Consider the following 21629-nt stretch of genomic DNA (forward strand, 5'->3'; position numbering starts at 1 on the left):
GCCCGGCACCTGCCCTTTAATTTGCACCGCGTTGGACATGGCGTCCGGTGGTAGGTCAGGGGGCACGGGCCAAGTTTGCAGCCGGGGCATCAGCGGGGTGCTGCGCACGGCAATGATGTCATCGCCGGAGGTGCTGCGGGGCGCTACCGGCTAACGCCGCCGCTGACCACCCGCTGAATTTCGCGGGAGGCGTTGGCGGCGTGGCGCCTGGGCGCTAAGTGATTTGCGCCCCCTTGGGGTGCTAACTGGAGGCATAAAGCAACTGACATTTTCCCCCTTGATGTTAGCAGACTTGGAACGTATCAGAACACTGGAGCCTTGCTATAATTTTGGAATGGAAACTTCAGGGTGGGTACAAAAAATAGATTCAAGCAATTTGAGGTTTTGAAACCCAGTATTTGGAGATTAGATTTAATCGCGATGTAACATTGTTATGAAGGGTTTTGATAAGAGTAAATAGGGAGAAACTGTTTCCAGTGGCAGGAGGGTCAGTAACCAGAGGACACAGATTGAAGATAATTGGCAAACGAACCAGAGGGGAGAGGAGGAGAAATATTTTTACGCAGCGAGTCGTTGTGATCTGGAATGTGCTGCCTGAAAGGGCAGTGGAAGCAGATTCAATAGTAACTTTCGAAAGGGAATTGGATAAATACTTGAAAAGGATAAATTTGCAAGGATATGGGGAAAGAGCAGGGGGGAGTGGGACTAATTGGAGAGCTCGTTCAAAGAGCCGGCACAGGCACAATGGGCCGAATGGCCTCCTCCTGTGCTGTGTGATTCTCTGAAGACAGAGCGTGTGAGCGTGCCTGCTAGTTAAAATGAGGATGACTGACCCAAGGATTGGAAGCTTCATTTTCCTACTTTTTCGCGCTGCATCTATTAGCAAGCCCTTCAAGAGAAATAGTGAGACAGCGCCTCTGGTTAATTCATGGTACATAGTCTTAAATTTGTTATTTGCACATTGCTGCCCCGGTGGTTTGCTGTGTAGGAACTCTGTGGCTGGTCCAGGTGATAGCCAAGATATTTTGGGGGTCAAGAGAATTGTACAAGAGTGTGTTGTGTTTGCAGCTTGGGATGATGGTAACTACTTTTTAAATGTGATTTGGGAATGGAACTCTTGAGCATTTGGTAGATGACAAAATTGGTTTTGTTCTCAAAAGAGTATGTTGGTTTGAGCCAATTTGGAACTTGGGAACAGGAGGAGGCCATTCGGCCCCTCTTGGCTGTTCCACCATTCAGTTAGATCATGGTTGATCTGCATCTGAACTCCATCCACCCGCCTTGATTCCCTAACCCTTAATGCCCTTACCTAACAAACCTATCAATCTCAGTTTTTAAATTTTCAATTGACCCCCCAACCTCAACAGCTTTTTTTGGGGAGGGAGAGAGTTCCAGATTTCCACTGCCCTTTGTGTGAAGAAGTGCTTCCTGACATCACCCCTGAACGGCCTGGCTTTAATTTTAAGGTCCCCTTGTTTTGGACTCCTCACTGCCTTTATGGGCTCCCTTTTCCTTCATGTGTTTATCTAGTTTCCCCTTTAAATGTATCTATACTATTCGCCTCAACCACTCCCTGTGGCAGCCAGTTCCACATTCTCACCACTCTCTGGGTAAAGAAGTTTCTCCTGAATTCCCTATTGGATTTATTAGTGACTATCTTGTATTGATGGCCCCTAGTTCTGGTCTCCCCCACAAGTGGAAACATTTATGGGCTCAGGTCTCTGGAGTGGGACTTGAACCCACAACCTTGTGACTCTAAATTGGGGGAAGGCCGATTTTAATAGGATAAGGCAGGATCTGGCCAAAATGGACTGGGATCAGCTACTTGTAGGAAAATCCGCATCGGAGCAATGGGAGGCTTTCAGAAGGGAGATTGAGATCATACAATGGCAACATGTTCCCGTAAAGGTCAAGGGTGGTTCCAAAAACCACAGGGAACCTTGGATGTCAGGGGATATACGAGAATGGATTAGGAAAAAAAGGAGGGCTTTTGGCAGATACAAAAGGCTAAAGACGGAGGAAGCCCTAGAGGAGTACAAAAAGTGCAGGGGGATACTTAAAAAAGAAATTAGGAGATCAAGGAGGGGCCATGAAATAACACTGGCAAGCAAAATAAAGGAAAATCCTAAGATGTTTTATAAGTATATTAAGGGTAAGAGGATAACTAGGGAAAAAATAGGGCCCATTCGGGACAAAAGTGGCAATCTGTGTGTGGAGCCGGAAGATGTAGGAGGGGTTCTAAATGAATTTTTTGCATCTGTTTTCACTATGGAGAAGGACGATGTAGACATAGAAATAGGGCGGGGGGACTGTGATATGCTAGAACATATTAACATCGAGAGGGAGGAGGTATTGGCGGTTTTAGCTGGCCTAAAAATGGATAAATCCCCAGGCCCGGATGAAATGTATCCCAGGCTGCTGTGTGAGGCAAAGGAGGAGATTGCGGGGGCTCTAACACATATATTCAGGACCTCTCTGGCCACAGGGGATGTGCCAGAGGACTGGAGAACCGCTAATGTAGTACCATTATTCAAGAAGGGTAGTAGGGAAAAACCGGGGAACTACAGGCCAGTGCGCCTAACATCAGTGGTAGGAAAATTATTGGAAAAAATCCTGAGGGACAAAATTAGTCTCCACTTGGAGAGGCAAGGATTAATCAGGGATAGTCAACATGGCTTTGTCAAGGGAAGATCATGTCTGACTAATTTGATTGAATTTTTTGAGGGGGTGACTAGGTGTGTGGATGAGGGTAACGCAGTGGATGTGGTATACATGGATTTCAGTAAGGCCTTCGATAAAGTCCCGCACAGGAGACTGGTCAAGAAGGTAAGAGCCCATGGAATCCAGGGTGCCTTGGCACATTGGATACAAAACTGGCTTAGTGGCAGAAGGCAGAGGGTGATGGTCGAAGGTTGTTTTTGTGACTGGAAGCCTGTGGCCAGTGGGGTACCACAGGGATCGGTGCTGGGTCCCTTGCTGTTTGTGGTCTACATTAATGACTTGGATATGAATGTAAAGGGTATGATCAGTAAGTTCGCGGATGATACAAAAATTGGTAGGGTGGTAAATAGCGAGGAGGGTAGCCTCAGTCTGCAGGACGATATAGATGGGTTGGTCAGATGGGCGGGACAGTGGCAAATGGAATTTAACCCGGAAAAGTGCGAGGTGATGCACTTTGGGGGGACTAACAAGGCAAAGGAATACACAATGAATGGAAAGACCCTAGGCAAGACGGAGGGTCAGAGGGATCTGGGTGTGCAAGTACACAGATCCCTGAAGGCGGCGGAACAGGTGGATAAGGTGGTAAAAAAGGCATATGGGATACTTGCCTTCATTAGCCGAGGCATTGAATATAAGAGCAAGGAGGTTATGATGGAGCTGTATAAAACACTGGTTAGGCCACAGCTGGAATACTGTGTGCAGTTCTGGTCGCCACACTACAGGAAGGATGTGATCGCGTTAGAAAGGGTGCAGAGGAGGTTCACCAGGATGTTACCAGGGCTGGAGCGCTTCAGCTATGAAGAGAGACTGGGCAGATTGGGTTTGTTTTCCTTGCAGCAGAGGAGGCTGAGGGGGGACATGATTGAGGTGTACAAAATTATGAGGGGCATAGATAGGATGGATGCTGAGGAGCTTTTTCCCTTAGTAGAGGGGTCAATAACTAGGGGGCATAGATTCAAGGTAAAGGGCGGGAGGTTTAGAGGGGATTTGAGAAAGAACTTTTTCACCCAGAGGGTGGTTGGAGTCTGGAACTCACTGCCTGAAAGGGTTGTGGAGGCAGAAACCCTCACAACATTTAAGAAGCATTTGGATGTGCACTTGAAATGCCATAGCATACAAGGCTACGGGCCAAATGCTGGAATATGGGATTAGATTAGACAGGGCTTGATGGCCAGCGCGGACACGATGGGCCGAAGGGCCTCTATCCGTGCTGTATTACTCTATGACTCTATGACTCGGAGGCGAGAGTGCTGCCCACTGAGCCACAGCTGACACCGTTCAGGCTGTGCGGCCTGGAGATGTGTACACCACACAAACTTTTTCGCACTTAAATTTACAATTGAAAGGCTAAATTTATGAGGACAGGTCGCACAATCTTGGCTTTTATTCCCTTGCGCATACAAGATTAAGGGGTGATCTGAACGAGGAGTTTAAAATTACGCAGGGGTTCGATAAGGTAGACGTAGAGAAGATGTTTCCATTTGTGGCAGAGTCAAAATTAGGGGCCATCAATATAAGAGAGTCACTAATAAATCCAATAAGGAATTCAGGAGAAACTTCTTTACCCAGAGAGTGGGGAGAATGTGGAACTCGCTACCACAGGGAGTGGTTGAGGCAAATATCAGAGATGCATTTAAAGGGAAGCTGGATAAACACATGAGGGAGAAAGGAATAGAAGGATATGCTGATAGGGTGAGATGAAGAGGGGTGGGAGGAGGCTGGTGTGGAGCAGAAACACCGGCACGGAGCAGTTGGGCCGAATGGCCTGTTTCTGTTGTAATTCTATGTAAAAATGTTAAAAGGATTCAATACAAAAAAAAAGCCCAGTCTCTGCAACCTGTCCTCATAATTTAACCCTTTTAGCCCCGGTATCATTCTGGTGAATCTGGGCTGCTCCCCCTCCAAGGACAATATATCCTTCCTGAGGGGTGGGGCCCAGAACTGAACGCGGTCACTCCAGGTGGGGGTGTAACCAGAGCTTAATACGACTGTAGCTTAACTTTAACCCTTTTGTATTGCATACTGCTGTCGCCGCTCTTCCTCTCGGCTTGCAGCAGGTGTTGGTTTTGCGCCGGTGCGCTAGAAATGCAAAGGAAGGTTTGCGCAGCCTGTCGAAGGAAATTGCTTTGTTTCACGTTGATCCCTTTATCCGTACGATTCGAACAATCTTCTGATCGATAATTTTTAGAGTTAATTCCCTCGCAGTCTACGCACTTATCTTGCTCCTGCAGGCATTAGTGGAGGTGTGGGAGGAACCCGAACAGGCTGGAGTCTGACGCCCAGAGAACAAAGTGACAAAAATATAGTTCACTCGCTGGCAGTCTCCCCAATGCAAATCACCGGGCAGTCGGTGAGAGCAGAGCCTTTGAGAAAACTGTTCAACCCAGAGTAGCTCAACCGAGATTAACACATTAAGATTACTTTTTGAGCTGCAACAGCAACTTGTATTTATACAGCACCTTTAATGTAGTAAAACGTTCCAAGGCGCTTCACAGGAGCGATTATCAAACAAAATTTGACACCAAGCCATACACCTGAGTGCAGACGGGGCCTTGGTTTAATATCTCGTCGGAAAGACGGTCCCTCTGACAGTGCAGCACTCCCTCAATACAGTACTGACTCTCAGACAGGGCGGCGCTCCCTCAGTACTGCCCCTCCGACAGTGCGGCGCTCCCCCAGTACTGCCCCTCCGACAGTGCGGCGCTCCCTCAGTACTGCCCCTCTGACAGTGCGGCTCTCCCTCAGTACTGCACTGGGAATGCCGGCCTAGATTTTGGTACTCCAGTCTCTGGAGTGGGACGTGATCCCACAACCTTCTGACTCAGGTGAGTGTGCTGCCCACTGAGCCACGGCTGACACAGGTGTTCTAATTCCTACAAAATATTGCAGGAGGTGGGTGGGGCCGGGGGGGTAGAGACCTTCACATCGGTGGTCATGGTTGGGATTGATCCAACGTTAGTTGGTTTCTGGGGAATTGAATCTGGCAGGTGGTTTCAGAAAGTTCTAAAACTTCCTCCTAAATCGTGACCTCTTGTTTTGTGAACTGTTGAATGCTTTTTTTATTTGTTTTCAACCCACCCAAAATATCTCGGTATTTCATTCCTGATTACTGCGGCAAATGTTTCTGTTTGAAGGCTGTTGTGCCCATCACTGGTTAGTTCTGCCGAACAAATACGGACTTCACGGGCAAGGAAAGACAAACTGGTTAATCGAGCTTTCCCCACACACCACGATGGCCAGAGCATCGGGACTAGACACTTCCTCACTCTTCCGCAGCCAGCACCTCCCAAACCCGCGACCTCTACCGCCTAGAAGGACAAAGGCAGCAGGCGCATGGGAACACCACCACCTCCAAGTTCCCCTCCAAGTCACACACCATCCTGACTTGGAAATAGATCGGCCGATCCTTCATCGTCGCTGGGTCAAAATCCTGGAACTCCCTCCCTAACAGCACTGTGGGAGCACCTTCGCCACACGGACTGCAGCGGATCAAGAAGGTGGCTCACCACCACCTTCTCAAGAGCAATTAGGGATGGGCAATAAATGCCGGCCTTGCCAGCGACGCCCACATCCCAGGAATGAATTTTAAAAAAAAAGTAATCTCCTGAGGGAGGCAAAAAAAGAGAAAAACCCCAGGGCCAATCAGAGGAAAAAATACAATGGAAAATTCCTCTCCGACCCCCTCGGGCGATGGAAACCAGTCCGGGAGATCGCATGGACCGTGTGTTGTCTCTAAAGACACTGACCTTCTCTATGATGGGCTCTTGGCCCCAGTCAGGAACCGGCCCAGCTCCCTCTCGAAGGCCGAGAGTCAGCACCCACCGCACCAGCCCGCAACACATTCCAGAGGCTCGCTGCTCTCTGGGAAAAGAAGAACCGCCCAACAATCCAGCCTATTCCTACTCTTACACAGTTTAATCTGGTGTGAAGGGGAGCTGCCCTAGCCTGTAACTGTGCTCACTCCACTTTGCCATTTTTTAGAAGTCTACTAGTTTATCGGCTCGCCTGACCTTTCTAATTCCGTGGGAACCAAAATCCGCCGTGTCCTGAGATACTGGTAGGGGGCTGCCAACCCTCCAGGAATGGCCCTGGAGCCTCCAGGGATTAAAGATTAATCTTCAGGACCCTGCCGCGAGCAAAGCCCCGGGAGAGAGAGCATGGGGGCAACAAAAATATAATGTTTCCCCCCCCCCCCCCCCCCCCATTTTCTTTAAATACTGTTTGATTAGTTATAAAAAATATTGGAGCTTGAGGGGGAGAAAGGCTGTTCGACTGAGACAAGAACCATCCAATCGGGTAATGAGTCTGTTCTGTTTCCGATTGGCCGCGGGAAGGCGGGGCTTCGCGATGATGGGCGTGTCGGCCGACCAATGGCAGGAGTGTGTGTGTGGGGAGGGGGGGGGGGGTGCGGCTGGAGACGGGAGGTCATGTGATGACCAGCCCTCAGGAATACGTCTGACCCAAGTGGGCACTTCGTGTGTCAGTTGTGTTTTGTTGGTAGAATTATATACATCCGCATGTTTTTTTTTGTGTTTTTAATTAAGTATAAAAATGTCTTGTTCTCCTGAATTACTTTACTTGGGTATCTATTGTTTTGTGCTCAAGCTGTAAACCTTTTTTTAAAAAACTTTTTCAGACCCCAAGGATCCCATTGCGATCGAACGGCTCAATTTAATGAACATGGCAAAGTTGAGCATAAAGGGTCTAATTGAATCTGCCTTGAACCTGGGAAGGTCTTTAGACTCGGACTACGCTCCTCTCCAGCAGTTCTTTGTGGTGATGGAACATTGTCTCAAGCATGGCCTTAAAGGTGAGTTACACTTTGGCTGCCATCTCCCACGCCTCGATGAGTTGTTTCGCAAGGGTCACTTTTTATGTTCAATAAGACCTAACGAATGTAAGAAACAAAATTCAGGAAATTCTCGATTTACCGGTACCTAAATAACCAGAAATCTCTGTTAACCGGCAAAATTCAGGAGTAGGTTCAGGTAAGTTTTACTTCATATTAGTGGCCGTTCCTGGATCTGTGGCTGTGTAACCGGGGTTCCTGCACTTGTTGCTGTGCAACAGGGACGCCTGGATCTGTGGCTGTGTACGGGGCTCGCGTACCTTTTACTATACCTCTCTGTAATCCGGACTTTTTGATAAACCGGCACCACGCCGGTCCCGTCGGTGCCGGATAAAAAAGAGTTTCCTGTACATGGAAATGAATCTCATTTACAAAAAAAATATATAGATGGGTTTTATGATGTGAGGAAAGTTGTGGGAGGGGATTGTTTGATGGGCTGAATGGTACAGGCAGACAGGTCTGGGAAGGAGGCGATTGATGTTCTAAAAAGGAATTTAGGGTCCCGTTCTCCTGGGTGCTCCTCTCCCCTAAGGCTGCTCGACCCCACTAACCGTGCCAGTCTCTGCCCCCTCCCCAGTGCACCTAGATCCCTCTCCCCATCTCGCTTCAACCACAGGTTGCTCCTCCTTGGGCCTTCCCTCATCTCCTCTTCCACTGCCCCCCCCCCCCCCCCCCCCCCGGGAAGAGGAGGAGGGGAGGGATTGGGGGGGGGGGGGGGGGTGGAAAGAGAGATCGGACCTCCAGGGGAGAGACATACACTCTGTGCACCGCAAACCTTTTATGTTATGCAACATTTTTTTATTTTGTCAACTTATTTGGAGTGTCTAAATGGTTAGAACCACTAATGTGCTTTACAAGAGGAAATGTACACCAGTTATTCTGCAGCACGTAGATTATTTATGACAGAACATTCTGATTGCCTGCTGCACAGCCTCTGTGTGATTAGTCGGGCCATTTTCTGGGGTAGTTTCTAACCTTCCCCGCCCTGCAGAATACTGCCGCTGGAGGGTGGATCGTCTGACTTGCACCCCATCCAGACAGGAAGATCGGGCGGGCTGTAAAATGGGCAGGAGATCTGGTTATAGTTAGTTTGCCGCCCAGGGGCGAAGGTTTAAAGCTACCTCTGTACGTCATCCCAACCACAACAACAACTTGTATTTATACGGCACCTTTAATGTAGTAAACCGTCCCAAGGCGCCTCACAGGAGCATTAATCAGACAAAATTTAACACCGAGCCACATGGGATATTAAGACAGGGAAAAGGTTGGTTTTAAGGAGCGTCTTAAAGGAGGAAAGAGAGAGAGATAGAGGGGCGGAGAGGTTTAGGGAGGGAATTCCAGAGCTCGGGGCCCAGGTGGCTGAAGGCACGGCCGCCAATGGTGGAGCGATTAAAATCGGGGATGCTCGAGGCCAGAATTGGAGGAGCGCAGAGATCCCGGAGGGTTGTATGGCTGGAGTACGTTAGAGATGGGGAGGGATGAGGGCCATGGAGGGATTTGAACACGAGGATGAGAATTTTGAAATCGCGGTCATAGTCATACGGCACAGAAGGAGGCCATTCGGCCCATCTAGTCCGTGCCGGCTCTCTGTAGTCCAATCCAGTCAGTCCCATTCCCCCGCTCTATCCCCGTAGCCCTGCAAGTTTATTTCCCTCAAGTGTCTATCCAGTCTCCCCTTGAAAACATTGAGTGTCTCCGCTTCCACCACTTCCGTCGGCAGCGAGTTCCAGGTCCTCACCACTCGCTGCGTAAAAATGTTTCCCTCACATTCCCCCTGTATCTCTTGCCCAAAACTTTAAATCTGTGTCCCCTAGTCCTTGTACCATCAACTAGTGGGAACAGCCTTTCCCCGTCTAGCCTATCCAAACCCATCATAATCTTGTACACCTCTATCAAATCACCCCTCAACCTCCTTTGCTCTAATGAAAACAAATCCAGCTTCTCCAACCTGTCCTTGTAGCTAAGATCCCCCATCCCCGGAACCATTCTGGTAAATCTCCTCTGCACCCTCTCAAGAGCCTTCACATCCTTCCTAAAGTGTGGTGACCAGAACTGGACGCAATTCTCCAGTTGTGGCCTAACCAGCGCTTTATAAAGGTTCAGCATAACTTCTCTACTTTTGTACTCAATACCTCTGTTTATGAAGCCCAAGATCCCATATGCTTTGTTAACCACTCTCTCTCTCTCTCTCTCTCTCTCTCTCTCTCTCTCTCTCTCTCTCAATATGTCCTGCCACCTTCAGGGACCTATACACATTTAACTCCCAGGTCTATCTGTCCCTGCACACTCTTTAAAACTCTGCCATTAAGTGTATACAGGAAACCTTTTTTTATCCGGCACCGACGGGACCGGTAGTTCAAAAAGTCCGGATTACAGAGAGGTATACTTACCAAGGTACGAGAGCCCCGTACACGGCCACAGGTGCAGGAACCCCGGTTACATGGCCACAGATCCAGGAGTCCCTGTTGCACGGCCACAGGTGCAGGAACCCCGGTTACACGGCCACTAATATATAGTAAAACGTACCTGAACCTACTCCTGAATTTTGCCGGTTAAAAAAGAGTTTCCTGTATTGCCTCTCCCTGTTCCTTCTGCCAAAATGCATCACCTCACACTTCTCTGTATTAAATGCCATCTGCCACTTGTCTGCCCATTCTGCCAGCCTTTCTATGTCCTGTTGCAGTCGATTGATATCATCCTCACTGTTTGCCACACCCCCAAGTTTGGTGTTATCGGCAAATTTAGAAATTATACTCTGTATTCCAATATCCAGGTCATTTATATATATCAAAAAAAGCAGTGGCCCCAGCACTGACCTTTGGGGAACACCACAGTCTACCGCCTGAACTCCCAAGTGCACTAGACTGGTCTTTACTTTCTGTTTAATATTCCAGCTTGAAACTGAGACTAAAACAAACCTTGATACAGTAATAAAACAAAATGCCGGGAGTAGATTTATCACTGGAACCTTAACCTTTCACCAAAATGTACACGCTTTAAAAACTATTTGAAGTTAAAGAAAAAATCTGCACCTGCTGGAAATTAAAGTAGGAACAGAAAATGCCGGCAATAAACAGCAGGGCAGTGTGTGTCTGGAAAAAGAAAATGGCAAAATTATGGCATGTGGAGAGAGTGGAGAAGCTGGGATTGCTCTCCTTGGAGTACGTAAGGTTAAGGGGAGATTTAATAGAGATGTTCAGAATCATGAAGGGTTTTGATGGAGTAAATAGGGAGAAACTGTTTCCACTGATAGGAGGGTCGGTAACCAGAGGACACAGATTTAAGGTCATTGGCAAAAGAACCAGAGGGGGCGATGAGAATTTTTTTTACGCAGCGAGTTGTTGTGATCTGGAATGCGCTGCCTGAAAGGGCGGTGGAAGCAGATTCAATAGTAACTTTCAAAAGGGAATTGGATAAATATTTGAAAAGGAGAAATTTGCAGGCTCTGGGGAAAGAGCGGGGGGGGAGTGGGACTAATTGGAGAGCTCTTTCAAAGAGCCGGCACAGGCACGATGGGCCGAATGGCCTCCTCCTGTGCTGTGTGATTCTAGCGAGCACCCATTTCTGGTTTTTATTGTGCTCTCTGTCTTGAGAGCCATTGGTTTGTCAGCCACTAAACCTAGGAACTACCTTTAGCTCGGAAACTACTTGTACGGCAGGGCTGTCCCTGTACAGACAGTGATGAGATTTAGTGCAGTGTCCACAACTATTTAGGGTTTAGTTTCCTATATCACTCCGGCCAATCCTTAACTCCGTTTTGACTGATTCACTTGAGTGCCTTTTGAAGTTCGCCCTGGTTGTTAAGCCGACTTGATGCGCCTGTCTTCAACTGAACTGATGTGATTTTTTAATTTGCTAATGTTACTGTGATGTTTTAGTATCGCGTGTTTTGTTCTTGTACCAGCTAAGAAAACATTCCTCGGACAGAACAAGTCATTTTGGGGAGCGCTGGAGCTGGTGGAGAAACTGTGCCCCGAAGCGGGCGAAATTACAGTCAGTGTCAAGGACCTCCCGGGTCTGAAGTGAGTATTTAAAGTCCGATATTGCCTCCAGTCAAATTGCTTGATCCATTCGGATACAGATCGCCCATAACCGTAACTGCTCCTCCAAGAATCAACAACTTGCATTTATATAGCGCCTTTGACGTAAAACATCCCAAGGCGCTTCACGGGCTTTTAGTGTCAGTCTTGGCTCAGTGGGCAGCACGCTCGCCTCTAAGTCAGAAGGTTGTAGGTTCGAGTCCCACTCCAGAGACTTGAGCACAAAAATCCAGGCTGACACTCCCAGTGCAGTGCTGAGGGAGCGCCGCACTGTCGGAGGGGCAGTACTGAGGGAGCGCCGCACTGTCGGGGGGCAGTACTGAGGGAGCGCCGCACTGTCGGGGGGGCAGTACTGAGGGAGCGCCGCACTGTTGGAGGGGCAGTACTGAGGGAGCGCCGCACTGTCGGAGGGGCAGTGCTGAGGGAGCGCCGCACTGTCGGAGGGGCAGTGCTGAGGGAGTGCTGCACTGTCGGGGGGCAGTACTGAGGGAGCGCCGCACTGTCGGGGGGGCAGTACTGAGGGAGCGCCGCACTGTCGGAGGGGCAGTACTGAGGGAGCGCCGCACTGTCGGAGGGGCAGTGCTGAGGGAGCGCCGCACTGTCGGAGGGGCAGTGCTGAGGGAGCGCCGCACTGTCGGAGGGGCAGTGCTGAGGGAGCGCCGCACTGTCGGAGGGGCAGTGCTGAGGGAGCGCCGCACTGTCGGAGGGGCAGTGCTGAGGGAGCGCCGCACTGTCGGAGGGGCAGTGCTGAGGGAGCGCCGCACTGTCGGAGGGGCCGTCTTTCGAATGAGTCTGCTCTCTCAGGTGGACTTAAAAGATCCCATGGAACTATATCGAAGAAGAGCAGGGGAGCTGTCCCCGGTGAGCTGGCCAATATTTGTCCCTCAATCAACATCACTTTTTTAAAAAAAAAACAGATTTATCACATTGCTGTTCGTGGGAGCTTGCTGTGCGCAACTTGACTGCCACGTTTCCTACATTACAACAGTGACAACACTTCAAAAGTTCTTTTGAATGTAAAGCGCTTTGGGAGGTCGAGGTCATGGAAGGCGCTGTATATATACAAGTCTTTCTTTCTGTCTTTACTGACCGATACAACGTCAATCTTTGAATGTTTGCAGGACACCGGTTGGGCGAGGGAGAGCTTGGCTGCGCCTGGCTCTGATGCAGAAGAAGCTGTCAGATTATATGAAAGCGTTGATTAATCGGAAGGATCTTCTCAGGTTAGCGTTTTAATATTACTTCCTCACTTTGAGGAATTTATGACTGCACCGGGCACATTGGGTAAGTGGTTCCTCATTAAAGTTTTTAAAACATTTCAAGAACTTGTCCTGGACCAGTTTGAGTCAGCTGAACAAAGCTTGGGATATAATGTGGGATTTCCATCCCCACAAAGAGAGGCTGGTCTTGCAGCAGTGTGCAAAGCACCAAGTTCAGCCTCGGCTCCTTCATAGAAACATAGAAGATAGGAGCAGGAGTAGGCCATTCGGCCCCTCGAGCCTGTTCCGCCATTCAATGAGATCATGGCTGATCATCCAAATTCAGTACCCTGTCCCTGCCTTCTCCCCATATCCCTTGATCCCTTTAGCCTTAAGAAATATATCCAACTCCTTCTTGAATATATTTAATGAACTGGCCTCCACTGCCTTCTGTGGTAGAGAATTCCACAGGTTCACCACTCTCTGGGTGAAGAAATTCCTTCTCATCTCTGTCCTAAATGGCTTACCCCTTATCCTTAGACTGTGACCCCTGGTTCTGGACTCCCCCACCATCGGGAACATCCTACGATAGCAAAATACTGCGGATGTTGGAAATCCGAAATAACAACAGAAAATGCTGGAAAAACTCAGCAGGTCAGGCAACATCCGTGGAGAGAAATTTGAGTTGACGTTTCGGGTCGAACCCTTCTTCAAAACTGGAAAGAGAAGAAGAGAAGATCTATCTTTTCTTTCCAGTTTTGAAGAAGGGTTCGACCCGAAACATCAACTCAAATTTCTCTCCACGGATGTTGCCTGACCTGAGTTTTTCCAGCATTTTCTGTTGTTATATCGGGAACATCCTTCCTGCATCTAGTCTGTCTAGTCCTGTTAGAATTTTATAAGTTTCAATGAGATCCCCTCTCATTCTTCTAAACTCCAGCGAGTACAAGCCCAATCGACCCAATCTCTCCTCATACGTCATTCCTGCCATCCCAGGTATCAGTCTGGTGAATCTTCGCTGCACTCCCTCCATGGCAAGAACATCCTTCCTCAGATAAGGTGACCAAAACTGCACACAATACTCAAGGTGTGGTCTCACCAAGGCCCTGTACAACTGCAGCAAGACATCCTTGTTCCTGTACTCGAACCCTCTCGCTACGAAGGCCAACATGCCATTTGCCTTCTTAACTGCCTGCTGCACCTGCATGCTTACCTTCAGCGACTGGTGCACAAGGACACCCAGGTCTTGTTTCACTTCCCCTTCTCCCAATCTATTGCCGTTCAGATAATCTGCCTTCCTGTTTTTGCCACCAAAGTGGATAACCTCGCATTTATCCACATTATACTGCATCTGCCCAATCACCCAACCTGTCCAAATCATACTGGAGTTTCTCTGCATCCTCCTCACAGCACACTCGCCCAACCAGCATTGTGTCGTCTGCAAACTTGGAGATATTACATCTAGTTCCCTCGTCCAGATCATTAATATCTATTGTGAATAGCTGGGGTCCTAGGGCAGATCCCTGCAGTACCCCACTAGTCACTGCCTGCCACTCGGGAAAAGACCCGTTTATTCCAACTCTTTGCTTCCTGTCTGCCAACCAGTTCTCTATCCAAGTCAATACCTTGCCCCCAATCCCATGTGCCTTAACTTTACACGCTAATCTCTTATGCGGGACCTTATCGAAAGCCTTATGAAAGTCCAGAATTGGAGGAGTGCAGAGATCTTGGGGGTTGGGGGGCTGGAGGAGGTTACAGAGATAGGGAGGGGGTGAGGGCCATGGAGGGATTGTGACTATAATAATAGCAAAATACTGCGGATGCTGGAAATCTGAAATAACAACAGAAAATGCTGGAAATACTCAGCAGGCCAGACAGCATCGAGGAGAGAGAAACAGAGTTAACGTTTCAGGTCTGGGACCCTTCATCAGACTTCTGCGTAATACAATATTGTACTGTTGCTCAAATTAAATGAAGAATTCTGGCATTTATATGAAACAAAATGTGGCTAACTTCCTTTATCAACTTATTAACTATATAAATGCAAGTCTTTTTCTTGCTTTCTTGTACTGGGTCTTTATATTGACTGATCTATTTTGTGATAAATGCATTTAATTTAGTCCATTGATTAAACCGGGCAGTGTTTCCAATTGGATTAGTTGAGTAGACACCTTTCCCAGTGTTTTCCGTGTGTCCACATTCAGGAATTGTTGGTCATGCCCCGAGAGCCTCGTTGATTTAATTCGAACTCTTCCTCTTCCACTAACGAGCGCTTCTTTGCATCGTTACTTTTTAATGGCCGCTCATCCGTCCTGGTGGGGGGGTCCTGGTGACAGAGTTAGCCACAGCTACCATAAACCACCATGACCTTGAATCAGGAAGTGTGGTAGCTGGTTACAAATAGGAAGAAAGATCCCAAAACAACAAGCTTTCACGAGGCACCCCTCGGGTATATTTGGGCAGAATGGTTTGACTTGCATCACAGGGCATGAAGAACACTAGTGCATCAGTAGATCATTGTGATGTTCACTAGATTGCTCCCTGGGATGAGAGGGTTGTCCTATGAGGAGAGATTGAGTAGATTGGGCCGATACTCTCTGGAGTTTAGAAGAATGAGAGGTGATCTCATTGATCCATACAAGATTCTGAGGGGGATTGACAGGGTAGATGCTGAGAGGTTGTTTCCCCTGGCTGGAGAGTCTAGAATTAGGGGGTCACAGTCTCAGGATAAGGGGTCGGCCATTTAGGACTGAGATGAGGAGAAATTTCTTCACTCGGAGGGTGGTGAATCTTTGGAATTCTCTGCCCCAGAGGGCTGTGGAGGCTCAGTCATTGAGTATATTCAAGGCTGAGATCGATAGATTTTTGGACTCTAGGGGAATCGAGGGATATGGGGATCAGTGGGAACGTGGAGTTGAGGTCGAAGATCAGCCATGATCTTATTGAATGGCCGACTCCTCCTGATTCTTGTGTTCTTATGTTGATCTTTTATTGTTCTTCCCCAGTGAATTCTATGAGCCGAACGCTTTGATGATGGAAGAGGAAGGAGCAGTGATTGCTGGACTCCTGGTTGGGCTCAATGTGATCGACGTCAATCTTTGTATGAAGGGAGAGGATTTAGATACTCAGGTAGGAACAGGAGGAGGCCATTCAGCCCCTCGAGCATGTCCCTCCAGTCAGTGAGATCACGGCTGATCTGTATCCTAACTCCATCCATCCTTTTTTATAACCCTTGGCTAGCAAAAATCTTATCGGATCTCGGATTTAAAATTATTAATTGAACTAGCGTCTACTGTTTTTGAGAGTTCCGCCCTTTGCATGAAGAAGTGTTTCCTAACGCTTTTTATATCCAATGGCCTAGACATTGGAACCTTTAGCGCCGGCTGTTAAGGCCGGTTTTGACGAAAAAATGGCGGCCGTCCACTTTCCGGCGCGGAATGCAGCGGCCGCCATGTTGGGCAGGTCGGCAGCGCTGCCGTTGCCTGCGCTTGCCTCGGATATTTTAATGATCGGGACCGTCACGCTAATCGGCGTGGAACGCTGACTTGACGCGCAGCGAGTGATTTCTGACGTCGCCGCTCCTTTTCCCACCCCCTCCGAACCACGCCCGCGGGTGCAGCCGTTGCCGGCCACGTGGAGCCGGGAGAAAGCGGCGGTGACCTCCTCCGAGTCTTCAGTAACTGCCGAGTGCGCCCAGTCCAGTGGAGACGGCTCGTGGTCGTTGCTGCAGAAACACGCGCGCCGGCAGATTGAATGCCTGTTCTATACACGTTACAGGCCAGCGCTCAACCGGAGCAGCTCTGAGTTCCGGCACCTGATGCGTGCAGAACAGCATGTGGTTTCAGATAGTTTGGGGAGCTTGTACCGCACCTAAAGGCCTGATCCATGACTGTCGGTCCGTTGTGTAACACAAGACCTCCACTTGTACACCAGATTTTCAAATCTTACTAATAAGCGTTTGCAGTTGTCAATAAACTGGAAATGAAATGATATTTTTGGCTTTGTAAATGTTTACTGTTGTTGTTACAAGCGTCCGTATCGGCTGTGCATCCTGTTGGTCTGAAGTAACAGGTGTGTGCTTGTTACATTTTCGATTTGAAGGGAGACCGAGTGACATTTTCCTGTTTCTGAAGGAATTTATACATCTGCATTTACTGGTATTGGCATTCAGGGTGTGCAGTAAACTTTCCACATCTCTCTGTCTGTTCAGGGAGGAATCGTTCGTCGGCTATGCCGGCTCCGACATCCAGTTTTTGCAAACAAATCTCCCAATCCCAGTACACCGTTGCCCTTTCGAAATGCTTATCCGGGTACTTTCTAGAGAGATGTACCCCTAAAAAGACTTGCCTCTGTAACAACAAAGCTGATTTGTGTGCACTGAAAGAAGAGGTTGCTTTTATTTGTATTCTAGGAATAGGATCGGACATATAAAAACATAGAAGATAGGAGTAGGCCATTCGGCCCCTCGAGCCTGTTCCGTCATTCAATGCGATCATGGCTGATCATCCAAATTCAGTACCCTGTCCCTGCTTTCTCCCCATTTCCCTTGATCCCTTTAGCCTTAAGAAATATATCTAACTCCTTCTTGAATATATTTAATGAATTGGCCTCAACTGCCTTTTGTGGTAGAGAATTCCACAGGTTCACCACTCTCTGGGTAAAGAAATTCCTCCTCATCTCTGTCCTAAATGGCTTACCCCTTATCCTTAGACTGTGACCCCTGGTTCTGGACTCCCCCGCCATCGGGAACAGCCTTCCTGCATCTAGTCTGTCCAGTCCTGTTAGAATTTTATAAGTTTCAATGAGATCCCCTCTCATTCTTCTAAACTCTAGCGAATATAAGCCCAATCGACCCAATCTCTCTTCATACGTCATTCCTGCCATCCCAGGTATCAGTCTGGTGAATCTTCGCTGCACTGTCTCCATGGCAAGAACATCCTTCCTCGGATAAGGCGACCAAAACTGCGCACACTATTGCATTCTTTAAAATATGACCGATTCGTGTGTTTTTAGGATTTGATTTATCTTGCTTACCCTCTCTGCCAACCTACGAAGCAGCCGTAAGCATTGTAGTTCACTTCAATTAATTGCGATTTCCTGAGAATGTTGAGCAGATAGATTAGACCTGACCTTCGGCCTCCTGCTGATCTTGCTGTCTGAGAGAGCGCGTTGCATGGGAGGTTCTGCGCTGCGCTCATTTAAATTGGCAGACGGCACCAAACCACTGGCACTGTCCCGCGCTCTCTTCACCGGCGGCCGTCAACCTTGGCCCGTGGTGGCCCCCTGGCCCGTTTTTGGGCTCAATCGAATTTCTAGGCCAATATATGTCTTACATTATATATTTGAAGAAATAACTACAGAAGATGCTGGAAAAACTCAGCAGGCCAGGCAACATCCGTGGAGAGAGAAACAGAGTCAACGGTTCAGGTCGAAACCCTTCGTCAGAACTGAGGGAAAAAAAGGCAGGAAATGAAACGGATTAAAAGGCCAGTTTGGGGGCTGGGAAATGGGGGAGGGGATGAAAGAACAAAAGGGAAGTGAAGAGACATTAAGAGGTATTCAAGACGAGACGAGATGGTAATAGGACTGGTGAAGAGACAAAATGTAAGATATAATGTAAGATCTTACTTGTGGCCGGCGAGTTGAAAGCCAATTTTCAACTCTCTTTTGATGACCAAGCATTGGTTAAAATGTTTTAATCCCGAGTAGAATTGAAATAGCAACCAGAGAATCTGCTTGATGCCAATTGACCCACGTAACTGGGGCTGGGCAATAACTGCTGGCCTTGTTAGCGACGCCCATATCACAAGAATGACTGACGTAAGAAAACTACTAGGCACTTGGTCTAAGCGTTAAAGCTTTAATCAACTGTTTTACAACATGGAGGTCTAGTTGTGTCCTTCACTAGTTCCTGTTAAGAATGTCCTGCACAAGCTGGGCCCGTGCCCGAGTATTTATACTCTCCCGGGACAGCGCCACCCGCAGGCCGCTCAGTTGATTCATGTCGATGATGTTTTTAAAAAGCTCCCCGTGTAAGTGTAGTCCTGCGATGAAGCTCGGGTGTGTTGATGAATTCTCCCCACCAACCATTTTTCCTTTGAAAGGAGATGGAAAATTAGTTATTGTAATGTTGGGGGGATTTTAAAAAGCAATGTGTATCATCCCGTTTTTATTTTTTAAAATTGGTATTCATCTCCGAATCCCCCGCCATCAACATCCTGGGGGTCACCATGGACCAGAAACTTAACTGGACCAGCCACATAAATACTGTGGCAACAAGAGCAGGTCAGGGGCGAGGTATTCTGCGGCGGGTGTCTCGCCTCCTGACTCCCCAAAGCCTTTCCGCCATCTACAAGGTGTAAGGGGTCGTTTTAACGAGCTTGTGGTGTGCGAGATCGGTTTTTGATTTCACACTGCTCATGAGCGGTTCCGAAGCGCTCCCCCTTCACCGGTTCTAGACACTGGGCTTATTGCCAGACCACCTTGATGTGTTGGCCCAACTTGTGACTCGGAAGACAAATGGATCAGGTGAGACAAGGTAAGTTTTAAATCAAAGGTATCTTTATTTTTAAGGAGAATAAAACATAGAGAATGAAGAAACAATGCAGACAAAAATCATGAACACGCCTCTCAATGGGAACTAAAATTTAACACACACGAGTTACTTTGACTATCATAATACATCAATTCTAGATCAGCGATATAATAAAACGGGGGTGGAGAAAGCGCACGGCACAACGCAGGATGAATAACACTCCCGAATTACAAAGCCCTTAATATTAAAAACCCTCCCGTCTCTACAGTATACCTCAACTAGATCAGCTAGGTGGAGTTGGGCCTCTATGCTCACCAGGGTTTTTAAAACTGTCCTTGACCTTGGTGCTCCTGTATCGTCCGGGATCTCCAATCTTCCTTATGGGACCGGCTCCTGAACCTGCTCTCCTGCTCGAACTTGTAGGCCCTCCGTGCTCCTCGAACCGTAATCGAACCTCTCCACTCGCTCTGCCTTTGACCTCGTGTCTGTGTGAAACTCTCTTTTAATGTCTCTTTTCCCCCAACAGTTATACTGTTTTCTTGCCCTTATCTTGGCGCCAAATCAGGGGTTTTCTTTTGTTAAAGTAATGGGCAGGCTGCTTTGACAAAAGCGGGTACTTTATTTTAATGTCTTGTAAATGAAACTAATGGGATCTGTCCTGTGTCCCTCTGAGTTTGGTACAGATAATAGGTTTTGTCTGTGCTCTGCGATTTCAGAGATGGGTTTGCGTTTTGCTAGCAATTAACACACCTTGAGGTGTAAATACTTTTGTTTTGACTTCGTTACTACTGTAACCATTTTACCATATCAGTTGCAGTCAGTTCTGGAATCTTCTAATCGGTGGTGACTCAGGTTTTTTTAAGATACTGCAGTGGTATGTCTTTCTGAAATGAGTCATGTGATCTGCCAACTCCATCTTGTGTTCATAAAATGTGGCCATTTCAGGGGTTTTACAATGTAGACTGTATTTTCCTGGATTTTGCGAATCCTACAGTCCTCCCTGTGATACAATGGACATCTCAAATCGTCTTTTGTATCACGAATGTTTTAGGGTGAGCATAAATCCGTTTTCCCCCCCCCAACTGACCTTCCCCGTAGTTTACCTGACTATGGAGTGTACCTCGCACACGCACTTTCCTCATCCCAAAAACGGAGTTGAGTAGATAAGTAGATATCCCCTACCGGAGAAACATTTATGCTATGTACAGACTCACCTTAGAGTCATAACCCGACGCAACACAATCTTTGTTATAATACACCAAAAACAGATGGAATAAAAACATTTAGCTACACGGGCGAGTCCCCGTTTATGCTGACAGTGGCCCCGCCAATTCCGCTGACTAGGGAACTCCCTGTCGTGTCCCTTCCTCCTACACTGGACACAGACCAGGTACAGAACGATCCCTACCTGGCACACCACTAAGACGTGGGAAGCCAGTCTGACCCATGATGGGATCTCTATTATCAAAAAGGTCCCACCATGGTGGAACCACTATGTCTTGGATTTTTGCCCCTATGTCGGTGGTTTTCTGCTCTAAAGTAAAGAAGTGCTCCTGAGAGACAGTAACTGCTTTCAGCAGTTCGGTTAAATGTTCTGGGAGAGGGGGAATTGTGAAACCAAAGTGGGCCACGTACTTCTGGAGATCGATGAAGTTCTCCTTGACAGTGAGGTGAACAGTGGATGGTTCAGGGATCGGGATAATCCGCAGCTGTGCCACTTGAACTACTGCCTCAGGTTTGAAACAGAAGCTGCTTTCACTGACCGCGCACCAGCCGTGCTGTCCGTGCCGGTAGTGAGACGCTGCGGTGGCGACACAATATGTCCCACCTCCTATGTATGCCACCTGTGGGGGAACATGGTCCTGTGCCATGGCTTCCATGGTGCAATTGATAGGCTTAGCGTCAGCAGAACTGAACCCGCACTGTGGTGTTGAATAGGCATTCAAGTGCTGGGGACACAGGATTATGTGTGCTCCCTGGCTACGGCACCCCGAGAGGTCAGTCCCCGTCATAGCATGCTCCCACTTAATGACGTAGGGTGGGACCTCTGCGAAACGGACGTGTGCTTCCCCCCCCCCCCCAAATGACTCCAATGTTCACCACCCTATACACCGGCGCAGGTCGGGCCGCCCTACTCATTACTGGGATCCGCACGACGACCCCCATGATGGTGTGGTTGGAGCGACCACAGTCCACCGGGACTGGGTAGGCCTCAGAAGCGAGCTGGAGCTGGCACGGACTCGACGTGTTCTCAAAGGGGTGGAGGGCTGCGAGGTGTTTGTTAC

At 48.3% G+C, this 21629-nt stretch overlaps 1 protein-coding gene across 7 annotated transcripts in view; it reads left to right on the plus strand.

Annotated features, from left to right (window-relative positions):
* Positions 1-21629, plus strand: part of rufy3 (RUN and FYVE domain containing 3) — a 137616-nt gene that overhangs the window by 36897 nt on the left and 79090 nt on the right. For all 7 annotated transcript variants that reach the window (XM_086006065.1, XM_086006066.1, XM_086006064.1 and 4 more), the window contains 4 exons: positions 7358-7531; positions 11475-11592; positions 12732-12833; positions 15815-15938. In XM_086006065.1, the coding sequence (XP_085862191.1) occupies positions 7358-7531; positions 11475-11592; positions 12732-12833; positions 15815-15938 (518 nt within the window). The remainder of the gene's footprint in view (positions 1-7357; positions 7532-11474; positions 11593-12731; positions 12834-15814; positions 15939-21629) is intronic.

Source organism: Somniosus microcephalus, chromosome 2, assembly GCF_052327205.1.
Source record: "Somniosus microcephalus isolate GS21.2 chromosome 2, FLI_Smic_1.0, whole genome shotgun sequence".
NCBI classification, from domain to species: Eukaryota; Metazoa; Chordata; class Chondrichthyes; order Squaliformes; family Somniosidae; genus Somniosus; species Somniosus microcephalus.